This window comes from Onychostruthus taczanowskii, unplaced genomic scaffold, assembly GCF_017590055.1.
Source record: "Onychostruthus taczanowskii isolate IOZ18803 unplaced genomic scaffold, ASM1759005v1 scaffold10, whole genome shotgun sequence".
In the NCBI taxonomy this organism is placed as follows: Eukaryota; Metazoa; Chordata; class Aves; order Passeriformes; family Passeridae; genus Onychostruthus; species Onychostruthus taczanowskii.
The window spans coordinates 2,653,407-2,671,562 of NW_024496526.1; the positions used below are offsets into that span (position 1 = coordinate 2,653,407).

Genomic DNA, 18,156 nt, shown 5'->3' on the forward strand with positions numbered 1-18,156 from the left:
ACAGTGCTAGCGTGTGTCCCCCCCACTTCCCTCCCACCCTGGGCTCCCCATGCCCTGCTGTCCACGACCCCATCCTGCTCCATACCGCTGGGTGCCAGCGGGCAGTCCCCCACCCCCACGCCCACCCTCCGTCCCCCCGAGTGGTGCTGGTGCCGGCGGTCTGTACAGCATGGCCGTGGGCTCCCCGGGGCCGGGAGCCTCGGTGCTCTCATGTGGGGTTGGGGGGCAGCGGGCAGCCCTGCCCTTCCCAGGTGACGACAAAGTGCTGATTTTGGAGGGTGCTGAGCATGTCCTCTCCCGCTCCCTCGGAGCGGAGGGAAGCGGGTATCGCGGCTCCACCTCCCCCGGCGCCAATCCCCGCCTCCCTCCCCTGCCGCAGGCAGGCGTGCTTGTCCCTGGCACCCTGGGGTGGGCACCCGTCCCTGCCTGGCTACTTGCAGACGCTGACCCACTCGGTGATGCGACATTCCTCGCAGGCCACGAAGCAGCACCAGTGGAACTTGCAGTTGCAGCGCTCGCTGCGCGTCTGCCGCAGGATGTTGTGCCCGCGGCCGCAGCACAGGCTCTCGCAGTTGTCCATGCCCGGGCTGGTCTTGTTGCACAGGCGCCCTTGAGTGCCCAAGGAGTCCAGGGCCGGCTCTCGCTCGCAGAAGTCGGGTGACTTCTCAAAGTAAACCAGCTCGCTGATGCCAGCCCGGCGGCGGTGCCGAGCGTGGCCCGGCTCCAGCTGCCCGGCGTTCCGGTTGTGGGGCCGGATGAGGGTGGCCCCGTAGAAGCGGTCCTTGAGCAGGGACCCCACCAGGCGAAACTCAGGCGTCACCTGCCAGCATGTCTTCAGCTGGCAGCTCCCTGAGGTACCGTGGCATTTGCACTTTCTCCTCATGTTGTCCATCACCACCTGGGTGGGGAAGGAAGGACAGAGCAGTTAGCATGAAGGAGATGCATTTTGGGGACCGGAGAAGCCACAATGGAGCTCTGTGTGGGTTGGCACTACGGGAACATCAAGGGCTGGCATGAGTAGCCATCAAAGCTCTGGAACTGCAAAGCCAGCAAGGCTGCACCCTGTTGCTGTACCCAGTGCAACTCATGTCCCACACCCTGTCCCTTCCCATCCTGGTAATACCAACTGGCTTTTATGTTTCATCAAGGGATTGGCACCTAAAGCAGAGGGTGAGCTCTTTGAGCACAGGGAGGAGAAGGAGCCTGGAACTCACCTCCCACTGCTGCTTGGCTCCAGCAGCATCAACCTGATCCTGGACCCCAGTTAAAAGCCAGCATGGAGCATGGCTGCATCTGTGCAGCCATACTGGGACCTCCCCAATGCAAGGGTCTCCCAGCACCTCACCAGGCAGTAGCACTGCAAGTGGGGCAGGTGGGAGGGATGCTTCCCCTTCCTTTCCCCTCCCCAAGGCCTTCATTCCATAAATCCCTGGTTCTGGGAGTCCTATGAGCAGTTCTTCTTTTAGCTCGTGCCTGCTTTCCTTCAGTCAACCTGGCCACAGTGCCAGGGGGCTTAGGCATTGCCTCCCAGCACCACCCGAATTCCAAGCAGGGATCACATCCCTGACTTACGGTTTGTAGAGGCTGCAGTGCAGCCAGTGCTATCCATCCACCCCCTTAAAGGGCCAGGGTGCAGGGGCTGGGCTCTGGCTGTGGTTTGGGCTAGCCTGAAAGCACAGCTTGTGCAGGGGACAGAGGCCAGTGTGGGGCTCCTTGAACTCCCTGGGCAAGGCTGCTGGGCCCCCAGGCTGCATGCTGGGATCCCCTACATCCCCCATCCCTGTAAAGGATACTGCTGCGGTCAAGCCAAGAGAAACAGCTCATGCCCATCAATCCTGAGGGGCACAACATGGCCACACATCCCCACACAGCCTGAAAATAAACATTTTATAATGTCCTCTGCTATGTCCCAACAAGGATTCCCTGCTAGGTTGTGTGCCCCCATATCCATGTGCTCACACAGACTTCATCGAGTTCCCTTCCCATGCGGACACCCAAACCTCACCAGGAGTTCAGATGGGGCTTGCAGACTATCACAGGCTGATCTCCATACCCAGGGCCCTACTCCAGGGCTTGTGGGGGATTCCAGGGGACACCTGTCCCTGTGAAAGGTGCTGTCCTACAACGCCAGTCCTGCCCATCTACCTGGCTTCATGCCTGTCACATGTTGTCTGTTCCTGCCCGCTCCCTGGGAGGGACACATGTAACAGGAGTGCCTTGTTTAGGTAGGGGTGGGTAGTTTTTATTCCTTGTTTTCTTGTTTTTGAGTAAATCTCCAAGTTGCTAAGCAGTTATGGTAATGAAGGCAGGCCAGGGAAACACGCCTGGAGCTTGGGGCACATGGCGGAGAGGTCTGGGCTGGGCTGGAGTTTGGCTTTCATCCTGCTGCTCCTGAGAGTCCTGCTCCTGCTGGGAAGAGCCTCCACCTCACAGGTAATGAGGTACCTGGCCTCTCCACCACGTCCTGGGTGTGACACCAGCTGCTCGCCACTGTTCTTGTCACTATCCTTGGGAACACACTGACACTGGGACACTTTCCCACATTCCCTCCCTGCTGGCTTGGCTGGACCAGGAAAAATCTTCATTCAGGGCTGTGGCTGGCAGGCTCACCATTAGGATGGAGGGGACAGTAGTGTGACAGCTGGACAGGGGTTCATTTGGGCCTACAGCTGGTCACAGCAGGGTCTGAAGAAGGTGCCAAGTGTGGCCATCTCCATCACCCAAGCCATCACTGCTGAACATCCCGAGCCCCAGCACCACAACACCCGTCCACCCCGACCATTGATGGCTGATGGTCTGTCCCTCCTGCACAGGCAGCACAGAGGGCACAGGACCCTGAGGGAGCTGGGAGATGCAAGAAGGACCCATCTGAGTCCCGGCCCCATGCTTTTGTCATTGCATTTTCTCCATGCACCCTTACCCGTCCTTTCCCTGTCTCATAGACACCCAAGTTCGACACATGCCCGGACTCGCTGGTGCTTTCTTTCACACATTCCCAGCTCCTCCCAGGCACGCTCATAAGAACTTTATCGTAGGTCTTTGTTGTGAGGGTAATGGGTAGTTCCTGGCTTCCTTTCATCCTCTCTTGCTCTCTGATCTGGTGAGTTAGGAGGACCTGTAGAGTCTCACACTGCTGCTGCTCCTTGCTGGGGAGCTTGCTGCCTGCCAGGGATGCAGAACACCCACCTCAGTCTTGACTTGGACCAAGCAACGATTGTCCCAGGGCTTCCTATTGCTCAGGAGCAAGGCCACCACTGCCACCATCAGAGGATGCTGCGCATCCCTTGCAGCTGCAATCCCCTGCCCAGCTTCACAGATGGGTGTGAAAAGGAAAATTCAGTGTGTTTCTGCCTGGTTTCGAACCAGGGACCTTCCGCGTGTCAGGCGAACGTGATAACCACTACACTACAGAAACCACATCTGATGGCACCTGGGTGCCACTATTCATGCAATTGTCACCTCCCTTCAGCATTGTAGGGTCTGAGCCAGGAGACAGGCTTACCTACAAGCACACAACACCCTCGGGATACACAGGAACCACAGAGAGGATGCTCAGAATCAGTGAGGTGCTGGAGAGCTCTGGGTGCTGCAGCTACCTGGTGTGTGGAGAGGGATGGTGCATGGCAGGGCATGGCACGAGGCGTGCACGTCCACGTCACGGCTCTGCTAAAGAGGTTCAAGCCTCAGGACTTGGAGGGGAGGACCACAGGGCTGCTGCAACCAGCACAGCCATTCCTCTCCTGGGAAACCCCAGGAGATTGTTCCTTATTACAGCAGGAAAATTGCTCCTAGTAGTAAGTGGGGCTTGGGTGAGTGTGGGACCCACAGCATTGCTGTAAGAGCAGGTGGGGAGTTGGAGAACCCATCCCCAATGGGAACCCATCCCCAGGACCAGCCATGGCAATAAGCATGGCACCAACAGGCACAGAGCAGGCACAGCATCACCTCCTTGTTCCAATGCCTGGCACCCACAGCCACCACACATGGGCTCACACCTTCATCTCAACAAGGTCCTGAGCTGGGCAGCCTGTCCAGGCATTGCTTCCCCACCTGCACAGGTACTGTTCCCTCCTTATTCCTTTAGTCTTCTTCTGCCTCTTCTTCTAGCTCCCACTCTTCTTTCATCAGTCCAGATCTTGTCTCTGAAGCCACCAAGAGCTGACATTGCCAGTCTCGTGCCTGTTTGTCCTCAGGGACAAGCAGACCCCAGGCATTTTCGCTGTTACTGGATCCCATGGGAAATGTTTCGTGACATCCTGCCACAGCAAATATTCCTCTCTCACCTTCCCTTCCTTCTGCAGGCTGTGAGGTTTCCCTTGGGAAATAGGGAACACAGACTACAGGTTTCTGAGTACTGCCAAGAGTCCCAGAGATCTGGGGCATGGAGAGATGTAGGGGAATCAGGAAGAGCCCTGCAGTCAGAACTGGAATGGGGGTCTTGCCCAGATTGGGCCAGAGCAGTCTGCAGAGGATTCAGCTGCCTAACACTGAGTGAGCTTTCACCACACACAAGCAAGCAAAGCCAAACAAATCAAAAGCTTTGGTATTCCCCAGGCATTTACAGCTTGGCCTAACTGGGGTGGCTTCTCCAGGGTGGTAAAGCTGAGCACCAGCATAAGGGTAAGCCACACATTAAGGTCCTGCTCTGCAGCATCCTCACCTCACAGCCGGCTTCAGACATGCTCAAAGCAAGGGACACATCAAAATGTCTGAGCCATCCCAAGGAAATATTCCTTGAGGAATTCTGACCTTTAATTATTTATTCCTGCAGCCACCACACATCCCTTGCCACTGCTCTGGCAGCATGTGGCTGGGGTCTTGGGGACATGTGTCCTGTTGGAGTCAATGGATGTGATCTCTCACCTGCTGCTGAGCAAAAGGAGGCAGGGAAATGTAGCCATCCTCCCAGCCCCTCCTGCCTGCATGCTTCTTGTCTCCAATGTCAGGCTGCTTTTAAACCTCAGCTTCCAGACAGAGTGAGCTACTAATTAGTACCTTTAACGAGACCTGACATCATAAGAATGGAGGGGAGGCTGTCCTGCTTGCCTGAACAGGCTCCAGCACACTGCTCGAGATGGGGGACAAGGCTGTGGGCTGTCACCTCTGCTCCCAAGGGCATGCTCTGTTTCCCAGCTGGTGTAGGAGCCCACTGACTAACTCAATCTCATTCACATCTGCCTCCTCTGGGCACTGGCTCCCTTTCTGGAGGCAGAGACATGTCTAGGTGCTGCAGAATCTGTGCTGTGGCCCCATGATGCCAGTGACGTTCTCCTCCGTGTCTTTCGCTTTCCCCCACTGCAGCTGCCCAACACCAGTTCACCCATTCCTGAGAGGCAGGAGCCAGAGTCATTGCTGTGCCACCCCAGCAGCACCACTGAAGCACAGACAGGTGACAGTGGCCTGGGACAGCATCCCTTGGCAAGGCCATAGCAGCAGTGCTCAGAGGTTTTGCTCCCAGCAGGTGTTGGGCCAGCATATCCTTGCAGCCCTGTCCCACTAAGGGCATCACTGCCTTGGTTCCGGGCAAGACTGGGAGAGGAGGTGCCTTGGGGGCAATCCCAGACTCACAAATGGTCCCACAGCAGCCAGCACGAGTCCCTCACAGCCTTCCCACACATGTCCTGGGGACCCTGTTCCCACCATCACCTCCCCACAACCGTCACCAGCGCCCCGCTCACCTGCCGGCCCACGCGGTTGTTGTGCAGCCGCATCCGGGAGTGGATATCCCTGTAGGTTTCCCGGGAATCGAGGAAATCCTTGGAAAACTTCTCTCCATAGTCCACATCAGGGCTGCACCCTCCCCATTCCCAGGAGTCCTGGAGGCCAGGGGTCTCTGCCGGCATGTGCTCCATGTGCACGCCGTGCACCATGCCCTTGCCGCGGTTCATGGCTTCCAGCTGGAGACGGTGCAGCTTGCGCCGGAACGCCTCCTCATCGCCACGGCGCTTCTGGTCGCAGCCGCAGGCCTGCAGCTTCCCGAGGGCACAGGCGTTGGACACGGCGTGCACCACGCCGGCGGCCGCTATGGCGTAGGCAAAGGCGCTCTCCCGAAAGCCTGCAAGGAGGAGAGACCGGGGCTCAGGCCGGGTGGCGTGACCCCCGTGGGGGGCTGGATGAGTTCATCATCACGCTGGCGTGTAGGGATTTGGAGGTTCAGCTTGTGTCTCGCTTTTTCCTGATGCACCAGCTCACACACAGGCCATGAGGGAATCGCCACTCTGCTCTTCAGCTCCATCCCCCCCAGGACACACTGCTACCCTGAGGGCCAGCCCGGCCCTAGTTGGGACCCCAGCTTCCACCACCACCCTGCTCTCACATCACTCCAGGAGATGCCACCACAGCACTGCTCAGGCATCAGCGTCATGGCTCTGATGGGAAAGGCAATCCCTCCTTCCCTCTCCACTCAGAGTTTCCTACTATACTAAATCTAACACTGGCCGAGAGATATTTCTGCTGAAGAATGGGCCACTTCTGCTTACTCACAGGGTGCAGATTAGGCAGTAAAAAGAGCAGGCTGCACTGCCTGTCCAACCCCATTCATCTGCCCAAATCCCTTCCCACCTTGAACCCTGCCAGGTCCCACAAGAAGCTCTAAATGAGATACCAGGCTGGAAAAAAATGAGTATCCCGAGTCAGTTAGAGCATGCCGTGACCACACCGTGCACTGCCAGAGCCAGCAGCTGGTTGTCATTAACAGTAGGGAGTGAAGACATCCACAAGTGTCATTAGTTGGGGACAGGGCAGATGGGGACAGGGACAGGTCTCACAGAAGGGGTTCCATGGGGCTCCACGTGGCTGTGAGCAGGGGATACCTGAGAATCTCTTGGCTTCGCTGAAGCCAGGTGAGGACCCTCTCCTCCCCGGGAGTTTCTATTCTATTTGAAATGCAAAGTAATATTTTTGTTTGTGGTTCCCAGGTCAGGCGTGGAGCCTGCAGTGCCCTTTGCTTTGGTGCACAGTGACTGGCCCCAGCATGAGGCAAGGATGGAGGGAGTGCCAGATTTTGTGCCGTGGCGTCACATGTGAATAAATAAATAGCTGGAGCTCCCAGCCTCTCTCCCTCTGTTGGACATGAGCAGTTTGGCTTTGACACAGCTGAACAGAAAACAGGTTTTGGGTGTTTTCTTCACCAAATGCATGCCATCAAACAGGGGTCTTGGGTGAGCACCGCAAAGCCCTGCCAGCTCCCTGCCTGTGCCACAGAGTCAGGAGAAGTGAGAGTGCCAGCGCTGCTGTCGCCCGTCCTTGGCGGCGCTCCCCATCACGCACGTCTCCTCCGCGGTTCGCTGCCGCCCGCTGAGCAAACGCTATGATCTTATTAAAGGAAAATGAAATGCAGCCCGGAAACCTGCATTTAAAGTCGTGCTGCTCTTTTGTGTGTTAATTTGACACTGGTGCATTTAAAAAATTAACGAGGCACTGCTTAAAAGCCAGCAGGAGCCTCTCCCAGCTTCCCCTTGGTGTGGGACAAGCTTGCTCTCAGCCTGCCTCTTTCCATGCACAAGTTGAACAACATTTTTCAGCGGGCAGGTAATGGGGCCGCTGGTGCGTACACTGTGCCGTGCAGCCTCCCCAGGGAGAGTGCTGGCAGGCAGTGCCTGCAACACACCCACAGCGCTGCTGGAGCATGAAGGCCCACATCTGGGCAACTTCAGTCCCCAGGTGAGCAATGGAGGATGGAGAACCAGCACAGAAAACTCTCCTGGATTCCCAAATCCTCCGTGTGTCAGTTCTCTGATCCCACCATCTGGGCCAGCTTCAGCCCTTCATATGCCAAACCTGGGCACAGCCCAATTCGTCAGTGCCACCCCACTGGGCACCCCCAGCTCCTCGTACAGCCAGCGCCTGGGGACAGGGGTAGCAAACCCTTTACCCAGCACAACACCCTCCTCTCAGCCCTGCCTCTTTCTCACACATTTCTCCAGTCTAAAAAATAATTTCCGGTGTGGCATGTCCTTAAAATCTCTTCTGGAGCCCAGACACAAGCTCTACCCCACCCAGTCCGTCTAGCAAGCCCGTGTCCTTACAGGTAAAGAGGTCAGGTTGATTGGGTGCCCTCCATGGCTGGGAAACCCGTGGGCTAAAGCCTTCTTCCTCTAGTGCTCTCCAAGCACATGTGAGCTGAGGGATGATGTATGGGTGCTCTTCTCTGGAGCTGCCTTTCCCCAGGCTGTGGGCAGGGGACAGACTGGTCCCCAAGACACAGCATTCAGGAAGTCTTGTTCCCATCTCATCACGGTCCTTTCCTTGCTCAGTATCACTCTGCATGGCCCCACCATTCTTCCCTGCCTTCTCCTGTTCTTCCCTCACCTGCTCTCATGGGCAGCTGTGAGCAAAGGGGAGGAGGGGTCAGGGCAGCACTGGGATCATAGCAGCCGTGCCAGGACAGTTTTGCTAGGAGGTTCAGTTTACATTCCTTGCTCTATCCCAGCCACACCAGACAGAGGATTTTAGCAAAGCAATGAGCAACATGGCTGCAACAACCACCTGCCTCGTGGGCTCAGCAAGGGTGGAACCTTCCAGGAACTACAGCCGAGAGTGGTGTGTGGACTCAGCCCTGAGCCCTTTGGAGGGAGGCTCTCCAGCTACCCCAGCCACCTAAGACCTCAGCAGTGATTTTTGAGTCACCATATTCCGCCAGAGACCACAGAAGAGGTGTAGCTGTGGGAGGTACAAGAAGTATTGCACGCTGCAGGGAAGAGAGAAAGGAGGACACAGTCCTGACACCACCACCGGCATCCAGCCTGCTGTGTACTTAAAGACCATGCTAGGCAAGGAGGACGGGTCTGAAATCTCTTCCCCAAGTCAAATCCCAAAGCAGCTTTCTTAGGAGGGAAAGTTTTCCCTGTCAAGCTGTGCCTAAGAGGGGGGGGGTCATTTAGCAAGACCCTAAATCCCAGCAGCACTGGCTCTGCCATGGACGCTGCAGTTCCTCCATCTCTCAAGCAGATGTTCATGGGGCTGGCTCAGGCACAGCTCCAGGCTCTACAGTCTCTAGACCAGGGAGAGCTGGAGGCATGGCCTTCCTCCCACAGCCTCACCATCACATCCAGGCAGCAACTCTCTCCCAGCACTCCTCACTGCAATGTCTGGGTGGCACTGAGGGAGCCAGGACAGCCTCACGTAGGCCCACCCTAGGGTACCCCAGGGATGCTCAGCTGCTCCCTGCATGGCAACACCCCCCAGGAAGGGGGTGCAGCTGCCAGGAGCTGTGGGCACATTGCCCCAGCCCTGATATAAGGCAGAGGAGAACTTCTCCCGCCACCTCCTGCGAGGCCTGCTGAGACGGCCAGTCCCGACATGCTGCCTCTCCCCCAGCCCCGCTCCCTCCCCTCCCCTCTCCCTAATTAAACTGCAGGTGAACCTGCCAGGGTCTGGCCCAGCACCAGGCACTAAATGCCTCCCTGCAGATCCCAACTTGCCTCCCTGCACCTTCTTGAGCGTGCCAGGGACAGCCCGCAGCCTTCGCTCCTGTCCGCCCACGGCGCTCTGAGAGAGCAGCCCTTGCTGCTGTGCAGGCTGCAGGGAGCCGAGCTCGGCCCCACATCGCCAGGAATCCTGCCTGGCCCCAGGGTCTCACTTGCACCATCGGTGGGGAGCAGGTCCAGGGAATGGGGGAACCCACAGGGATGAAGCCAAGCATCCACAATACCCGCATGTGCTCCGGGGCCAGGTGGGCAAAGCCCTTGGTTTGCCTGGGGGTACACAAAACCCTGCCAGCAGCCCAGCTGCAGGTGCGCCAGGCCAGGCGCTGCGGTCTGCGGGCACCAGAGCTTGGCTGGGGCTCGGCAGAGCTGGGTGCCGGGGTCCTGAGCTTGGCAGCATCTCCCTGGATAGCTGAAACAGCACCTGCATCCCTCAGCACGCAGCAAAGCTTCCCCAAGCTCTGTTTCACAGCTGGCTGGGCCCCAGCACCTGGTGTTTCCATCTTTGCAGGGAGTTCCCCACTCCCTGCTGGAAGAAATCAAGATCTGGCCATGGCCATGCAGAACCTTTGTCACCAGTGAGCCCTTCTAAGGTGGGCACAGGGCATGGAAGCATCACCCATCTCTCCAAAGGCTGCAGGAACCAAGACCTACTGCACTCCAGAGTCATGTCCCCTCCACCGTGAGCCTTTGAAGGCCTTCAAGGACATCCCACGCCTCCACAGGAGGTCCTCATTTTTTCAGAGCTCCATGTAGACGGGGCTGGGGTTGGGATGAGCAAAGGGGAATAGCAAGTCCCATAGCACACCTCAGACAGCCCCTGCCCAGCAGCCAGACAGTCCCAGCCCTGATGGCATTGTACCCACCCATGGGTGCACACATACTGGACAAGGACCAAGACTCAGTGACCCACCACCATCTGCAGCTTGGTTTTTGTCAGGCAGCCAGGCATGGGTCAGCCCAGCCAAGCCACACAATGCCTGGCAGCCCACAGATGCTGTGGTGGGACATCAGGCCATCCTGTCCAGTGGGGTGGGCACGATCATGCTGCTCACCCTTGGAGCAGGGGACCTATTTCCACTGCTGGTATAAATGCAGCCACCTGCCTCGACCTCACTGCTCCATCCCCCTACCTCTCCTGAGGCCAGAAGAGAATGTCTCTGTCAGCCAGGCGAGCACATGGAGGGAGAGGGAGGTACAGCAGAGAAAGATGGGACCAGGGACAGCACTGGAGAGTCCTGGCAGAAGTGACAGTGCCAGAGAATGGGCAGGAAGGTGGTGAGCACAGGCAGCCAGTTGGGGAGCCAGGGAAGATGGGCAGAGGATTTGCAAGAGTACTGTTGAGCCTGGCTTAACATGAAGGGGATATGGGCCAAGGAGGATGGGGGATGCAGATGGCACTGGAGACTCAACAGAGGTTACAAAGGACATCTCATACCCCAAGGATGCAGCATCACAAGACCAGACCTGAACAACACATAGACCATGGTGGTGTCCCAAAAGAACCCAGTCGCTCTGTAAGAGCAGGGATGGTAACCTCCTGGGCACCCTCCTTGCCCTGCACTAACCTGCTGCCGTGTCTCACAGCCACTGTTTCCCGTGCCCCAGGGATGGCAGCATCTCCCAGGTTTGTGCTCTGCCCAGGATGCTGGCAGCATCCCTGTCTCTAGCTGTGCTGCTCTGAAGCCACCCCAGACTCTCAGCCCTGTCCAGTTTGAAGCCTCTCCTTCATGTCTCCCTAGAGCTTGTACTCAAACCTCTGGGGTCAGCTCAGCAGGATGAGGAGATGGGCACTTATCTGCTATTGTCCTCATCTCTGTCCCCAGGGGATGAGGTCCCTGGCAGCACTGAGTGCCTGGATACTGGGCAGTGTGGGATGGGCACCATGGGACAGCTTGGAACAGTGTAGCATCCTGTCTGGCTCATGCCCACACTGGAGAAGATGTGAGAGGACAGGACAGAGTTGGGGAGCGAAGCCAAGCGGGGAGAGCGGGAGGGAGAAGCCAGCTACAAATAATTTAAAGTGAGATTCACGCACGGCTGAGCTGATGGCAGAAGAAGTGGGAAAAGGAATGAAAGATTAAAGGGGTCTGTCACTTCGGGTTACAAACAATGATCCTAAGAGCACGTTGCGTTCCCAGGCACGGCAAGGATGGGGCAGGGCGCCGAGCAGAGACCTGCTCCCTGGAGGTCAGATGCATTAAAGTCTGCGCCATGGAGCCTGCACCCCTCACTTCCACCACTCGCCTCTCCTCCAGCACTGGGCTCCTGAGATGCATCCCCTCTCTGATGGCTGTGCCTGTAACAGATGGAAGGCAAGGCTCACAGCTCCAGCACTGCTATTGAGGGACATGAGTGGGTTCAAACTGGGCCAGGGCTCTGGTATCAAGGCTCGCTCCTTGCCAGAATGGCTCCAAGCAACTACACGAGATAGCTTGGGTGCTTGGGGCTCATCCTGCAACCTCTGCTGCCAAAAGAGGAGTGCCGTGAGATGCCTGCCTGCTCCGATGCTCCAGCCCTACCTCCATCCTGCCCTGCTGCTGGACGTTGTGTCTCCATTCCAGAGAATGAGATCCCACCAATGCTGAGAGGCTGGGCTGAGCCATATCCAACAGCTCGAGACAGGGGCAGGAGTCCAGGGTCTGTGGGAGTCCCCACATCCATCGGTCTCAGCCTTGACAGCAGGAAGGGCTGCAGGAGCATCTGGGACACAAGTGAGGCACCAGGCACTGGGGCCACCAGCAGACAAGGTGAGCTGAGGGAGGGGTGCAGGCCAACGCTCTCTGCTGCTGGTGCTTCTCTCCAGCCTGGTGGTACCCAGAGCAAGGAAGGTTGTCTGGGTGTGTGAGCAACTTGAGCCAGCAAGTCAGTGTCTCCTGCCGCCCGAGGAGACTAGAAGTGAACCACATTCCTCAGAGGACCTGGAAATACCTCGATGCTTATCAGGACTGACAGTCCCCACCCTTCCTGCCAGGCCCTAACCTGGGCACTGCTCACAGAGGGAAGAGACACTGCCCTTCTCCAGGCACTAAGGTCCTGAGAGGGACCAGAGCTGCTCCATGGCAGGGCCACAGCCCTGATGCCACACATGCTCCGAGGCAGCATTCCATCCAGTGAGGCTGTCCAGGCTGCCCTGGACATCTTCAGACACCAAACCACTTCTGTGATCCCCTCTCCAGCTTTCTCCCCACTTGCTGCAGCTGCCTGTGGGCTCCTGCCACCACATCCCCTCAATGACATGTAAGCCTCAAGCTGCCAACCTCTCCTCACTGAGACTCTCCTCACAGTCCCAGGGAAAGAAGATGTAGGATGTGGAACGATGTTTGAAGAAGAGTGGATGGTTGCAACTCTCTGCTGAGCATCAGGCTGAGAGGCTCACAAAGCAGGTATGTGAGCAGTTTCTTAGGTAGTTTTCACCTTTCCTGGGAGATGCAGGAGTGGTCTGTGTGCTGAGCAGCTGGCCTGCCCTCAGCACCCTGACTGCTGGCCACTGGCACCACACTGTCCTTCCTGACCATGGCCCGTGGCAATGGGCACTTAGAAATATGCTGAGGCACAGGTTTCAAGAAAGGGTACTTGGGTGAAATGATACATTCAAGTCCTCTAGAAGATCCCATCAGCTCACAACCCTAATCTGCACCATGCAGGCCAGCCCCTCTGCACCCCCAGAGTCTGCCCCTGAGGGAGAGAGTATCAGCCAGGGAGGCTCTGATACAGGCAGAGCCAGACATTGACTGCGAGGGAGATGAGATCCTGGCACCAGGATCCTTGGCAGAAGGTGGAAAGCTAGGACAGTTCTCTCAGCAGCACAGCTGGGGGCTCTGTGGGCAGGTGAGCTCCCAGGACAGCCTGTTTCCCTGTTCCCTCTGCCATCATGCTTTAGGGTCCCACAAAACAGAGACGCCTTAGCCCTCTGCACTGGAAAGCCAACACAAGGGCAAAGCAGCAGGGTGACGGGCTCACAGAGCTACATCCCATTAGTTAGGGGCATTTCAGCTCATCACAACACACTAAAACACCATCCCCAGAGCAAGACTGAGCCAAGATGTTCAACTGTATCCACCAAACCAAACCCCAGAGCATGGCATCCACCTTCAGACCCATCAACTATGCTGCACACCCGTGGCACTGCTCCAAACACCAGCCTACACCACATGGGGAGAAGATGCCAGAAAGCAGGAGGGCCTGGAAAGAGTCTTAGGAGCAGCTGGAGTTGGTCAGGGAGGAGCAGCTTAGGACAAGGGCCAGTGCAGGTACACAGGTACATGGAGCAGCTTTGCCATAGTGCAGTGCTCCTTTGTCTGGCAGGCCATAACATTTGTCGTCTGCCTTCATCCACGGGGATGCTGAAGAGCTCACCTCATCATCCCCTGGGCAGGGAAGAGCTGTGCAGGGGCCCAGGGGAACCCATGAGGGCTTCAGAGAGCAGGTGCTGGATAGTGGGATAGGAGGGAACCGTCCTACCCTTACCTCTGCTGAAGATGATGCTCTCATATGGAATCTTGTTCTTGGTCTCAAGGCTGGAGCAATTCCAGCGCTGGTCCCGGAACTGGTGCTGGCACTCATGGATGGCAATCTGGATACCCTGGATGGCCGAGGCAGTGACGTCAGGGTGGCGCACACACACCTCCAGCTGCCGCCGCGTCAGCCCCGGCAGGGTCAGGCACACCGTGTTGGCATTCAGCACTGGCTCTGACGGCAGCTTCAGGCCCAGGATCTCATTGGAGCAGGAGCTGGGAGGGAAAGAACACCCTGGAGCTCAGAACAAGCGATGTGTCAACCACTTGGTTTTCCATTTGGGGAAGGGGAAATGTCTGTGAGAGACACACACAAGGAAGGGAGAGGCTCCTCAATCCACATGGTGCCCATTGCCTTTAGGGAGGGCTGGAAAAACCCTGTACTCAATGGCATCTTATGCAGGCAGAGAAAACCAGCAGCACTGGGGCTGCAATCGCCTCCAACAACGTAAGTACAGTACAGACACCCTGGCAGCCTTTGCCCAGCAGCAGTCAAATCTGGCCATCCTACCCCTGGAGCCCAGCATCTCCCAGGCTTGCACTCCTGTGTGTGCTCCACCAGGGATCTCCCACACTGGCCATGCACTGCAGACTCTCAGCACACAATGCCCCAGCTCGCCTTCCACAGAAAGCATGGGCTTCCCCCTGGAGAACTGAGAGACCCTGGAGCAGGAGGACCACTCCAGCCAGTGTTTCTGGCTGATCCCCTCCCTACATCTCCTGTATCCCCCCAACACTGCTGGTCCTTACAAGGGAGGTAAAGGGAATGATCAGCCCTTTCTTTTCAGCTCAGCTGTGAACTACGGAGCCAAGCACTGTTCCAACTATCCTCAAGCTCCCAGGAACAATCCCAAGTCCACTGTCACATCCTAGTCCCAGCGATACCAGATACCTGTGGCCACAGAAGCACAGAGAGTAGCACATGGATGGGTGCAAGGAGAGGCACATCGTCCCTGACAGGGGTACAGGTACTTGCACAAACAGAGATGTGACCTGGGGAAATGGGGAAGTGTGGAGTGTGTGGAGATGGGATGTGGGATGTGGGATGTGGGGAGAAAAAGCATGTCCAGAAGGAGATGCCTGGAGCTAATACGGAGGTACACATGACAGACAAATCTGGAGAAGGAGACAGTAGAAAGTGTTTGCCCAGCTCCAAGGAATGGCTTGAAGGACTCTGGGATAAACAGTGTCCAAGTGGAAGACCCACAAAGCAAACAGCAGACTGTGGGATGCCCAGCAGCATCCAGCATCTCACAGCATGGTCCGCTAGGAGCTCAGCACCACCCCACTGCTTGTTCAGGAGAGCTTGGTCCCTGCTGGGAGCTCTCCCCAGGAAAGTCTCTCCCTGTTCCCTGGGACAGGCAAAAGCTGGGTCCCTGGGAGAAGCAAGGAGCTCAAAGCCCTTTGAACTTTGATTACAGAAACAAGGCTTGGAGGAGGATGCTGGAGGAAGGACTGCAGCTGCCAGGTCTTGGGGAGAAGAGTTACTCCCCCTCTGTTCCCTCAAACCCTGCAAGCCTGGTGCAGGTACAAGGACAGAAGCAGAAGTCAGGGGATGAGTTCCTCAGCTCAGCGCTCACCCAGCTCTGGAGGGAGGGTTCAGCCCCAGCTTCTCTGCTGAATTACAGCTTGCTCAGGACAGAGGGAGAACTGTCAGGATCAGGCTCCTGCTTTCTCCAGCTTCCCAAGGGTGTTTATACCCATCCCACCACTTTCATGCGTAGTATATGAATATGCCCCAGTACAAATCCACAGTGACTCCAATAGGGAGAGTCGAGGTGGAGTGGAGAAGAGACACAAAGGGAGTGAATCCCTCCAAAACCCCTACACAGGAGGGGAAAACTTCCCAGCTTCCTGCACTGTCAAGCAAGCCCTGGCTGACAAAAGATGCAGCACAAGACACAGCTACCACACCTCCAGCCCTAGGAGCTCCTGCCCCGAACACCGCAACGACTTCGTTCCCTTCGTGTCCTGAGCCTGACACAGCGTCTGCCATCTTTTCCCAGGGCATCCCGGGATGGGGACGATGCTACTGTTTTTCTCCCGATTGCACTGCAGGGAAACTGAGGCAGAGGCCCCGGAGAGTAGAGGGAAGGTCCTTCTGCCTCTCTCTCCACCCAGGGCTCAGGAGGGCCAGGGACTGGCAAGAAGCTGTCACTGTCACACTTCTTAGGAGGATACAGCGCTCCCCCCAGCTCTCTCCCCCCTTTAAATCTGGATTTAAACTTGATTTCACGGTGACAGGCCCCCAGGTCACAGGCTGCAGCGGCTGCTGCTTTAATTAATACAAGTCCCAACGTTAACAAATTATATTTAAAGGGGCTGGAGGGAGGGGGAAGGGCGGGGGACCCCCCCCCCTCCACTCGTACCAGCACCAGGATTAACCCCCAGCTGCCTGCAGCACACAAGTTTGGGAGCGGGCAGAGGGAAGGCGAAGACGGACAAGGACGGTGAATTTGGGGGTTCACTTTCTGGAAAGCAGGTGGCCCCCTCTTACCCCTCTAGCATTTAGGACAGGCGGAGCCAGGGGGAGGACGCAGGGGGATCCAGTAGGCACCGACCCCCACGACAGTGACATCCCAGCCGGCATTCCCCCGTTCTCCGCGGGCGAGCGGGGAAACTCAGGCAGTCGGGGCGGGCTCTGGAGCGTCTCTGGCCGGGGAGGAAGGGGGACAACCTCCTGGAGCGGGCGAAGCTGCGCATCCCACCGGCGTTCCGTCGGGACGAGGGAAGGCGGAGGGGCGCAGCAGCCCTGACAGCCCCTTGAACGGGGGGCCGCAACCGTGCGGGGCCGGGCTGGGGCGGCGGGACCCCCCCAGGAGCCCCCTGGGCAGACCGCCCCCGGTGCGGGGCTGGGCGCGGCGGCTCCCCGGCGCCCTCCCCGTGGGGCCGGGGCTCTCAGCGGCGGGGCTGGGGATGGAGGGGTGCAGATCCTACCTGGGTACCCAGAGGCTGAGCAGCAGCGAGCAGAGTCCGTGGGCCAGGGCCGGGCGCATCTTCGCTGGGGCAGCGGCTGTGCGGGCTGCGGGCGGGCGGGCGCCTTTGGGGCAGGGGCGGCGGGGCTCGGCGCTGCTCTCTGCCCGCTTTGTTTGTTGTGGGTTGTTTGCTTGTTTGTGTTTTCCCCTCTCCTCCCTCTCACTGGCTCCCTGCGCGCCGGGGCTCGGCTCGCCGGGGCGGCTCTGCCATCCTCCCGGGATGCGCCCCCCGCCTCCCGCCGCCCCGGCGCCCTCCGAGCCCGGCGAGGGCTGCGCGCCCCCCGCCGTGTCGCCGGGCCTCCGGCGGAGCGAGCAGGGTCGCGGCCGGAGCGCCCCGGGAGCGCTGGGCGCGGAGCGGCGGCGGCAGCGGCTCTGCCTGGGATCGCGCTGCGCCGAGCATTACTCAGCGCCCGGAGCCCGAGTCCCGACACGTCCAGACAGGAGCCCGCGGGGGAAGGACGGGGCAGAGGGTGGCAGCGGGGCGGGGAGCCGGCGTGTCGCACGCAGCCTACCGGAGAGGGAGCGGGCGGCGGGGGGGCGAGCGGGCACGGGCGGCAGGAGAGTGGGCGCGGGGCTGGGGGGGAAAGCGGCGTGGGGTGGGCACAGCGTGGGTGAGTGGGCACGGTGTGTGAGGTAAGCGTGCAGAGCGCGGGGAAGTGTGTGTGGTGGGAATGCTCAGCGCGGAGGAGTGTGCTGAGGGTGCAGGGTAAGTGTTGGTGGTGTGGGGTGAGCGTGTGCGGCGTGGATCTGGAGCGCGGGGAGAACTGAGCGTACGTGGCCCGTGGGCTTGTGTGCACGGTGTGGGGGACTGTGCGTGGGGTGGGAGGTGAGCGTGCATGGAGTGGGACCATATTCGTGGGGACTGGGGGGACTGAACGCTGCTGGGAGGAGTGTGCTCAGGACATGGGGGAAAGGTGCTCTGGGCGTGGGGTTAAGTGGTGTGCACAAGGAAGCAGAGTGTGCACAGAGTATGGCTGAATGTGCACGGCGTGGGGTAAGCATACACTCGGTGTGGAGTGAATGTGCTCAGCGTGAGAGTGCACCAAGTGTGGGTGAGGGCACAGGGTGTGGGGTGATTGTGCATGGCTTGGTTGAGTGTGTGTGGGACAAGGGTGAGTGTGCACAGCATGCATGAGTAGGGGGGATCCTTGTACTCGAGCAGGGTGAGAAAGCAGTGTACAGGTGAGTGAGCATGGCAGGGGTGAGGCTGCATGGGGTGTGATGTGTGTAAAGTGTGGG

The 18,156-nt window shown here is 58.4% G+C and overlaps 1 protein-coding gene and 1 non-coding gene across 2 annotated transcripts; both read right to left on the reverse strand.

Annotated features, from left to right (window-relative positions):
* Positions 1 to 430: 430 nt before the first annotated feature.
* WNT10A (Wnt family member 10A) lies at positions 431 to 16,938 on the reverse strand. The gene is made up of 4 exons (XM_041404163.1): positions 16,880 to 16,938; positions 13,896 to 14,158; positions 5,679 to 6,055; positions 431 to 898 (listed from the first exon to the last, which is right to left on the reverse strand). The coding sequence occupies exons 1-4, from the start codon at positions 16,936 to 16,938 to the stop codon at positions 431 to 433; spliced, it is 1,167 nt and encodes a 388-aa protein (XP_041260097.1).
* Positions 3,343 to 3,415, reverse strand: TRNAV-GAC. The gene has a single exon. It is a non-coding gene; the product is annotated as a tRNA-Val (tRNA).
* Positions 16,939 to 18,156: the final 1,218 nt, after the last annotated feature.

Coding starts and splice junctions, on each gene's coding strand:
- WNT10A (XM_041404163.1), bottom strand. CDS start 16,938: ATGCGCCCGGCCCTGGCCCACGGACTCTGCTCGCTGCTGCTCAGCCTC. Junction 6,056..13,895: donor GAGCATCATCTTCAGCAGAG/GTAAGGGTAGGA, acceptor TCCTCCTTGCAG/GCTTTCGGGAGAGCGCCTTT. Junction 899..5,678: donor ACAACCGCGTGGGCCGGCAG/GTGAGCGGGGCG, acceptor TTCCCCACCCAG/GTGGTGATGGACAACATGAG.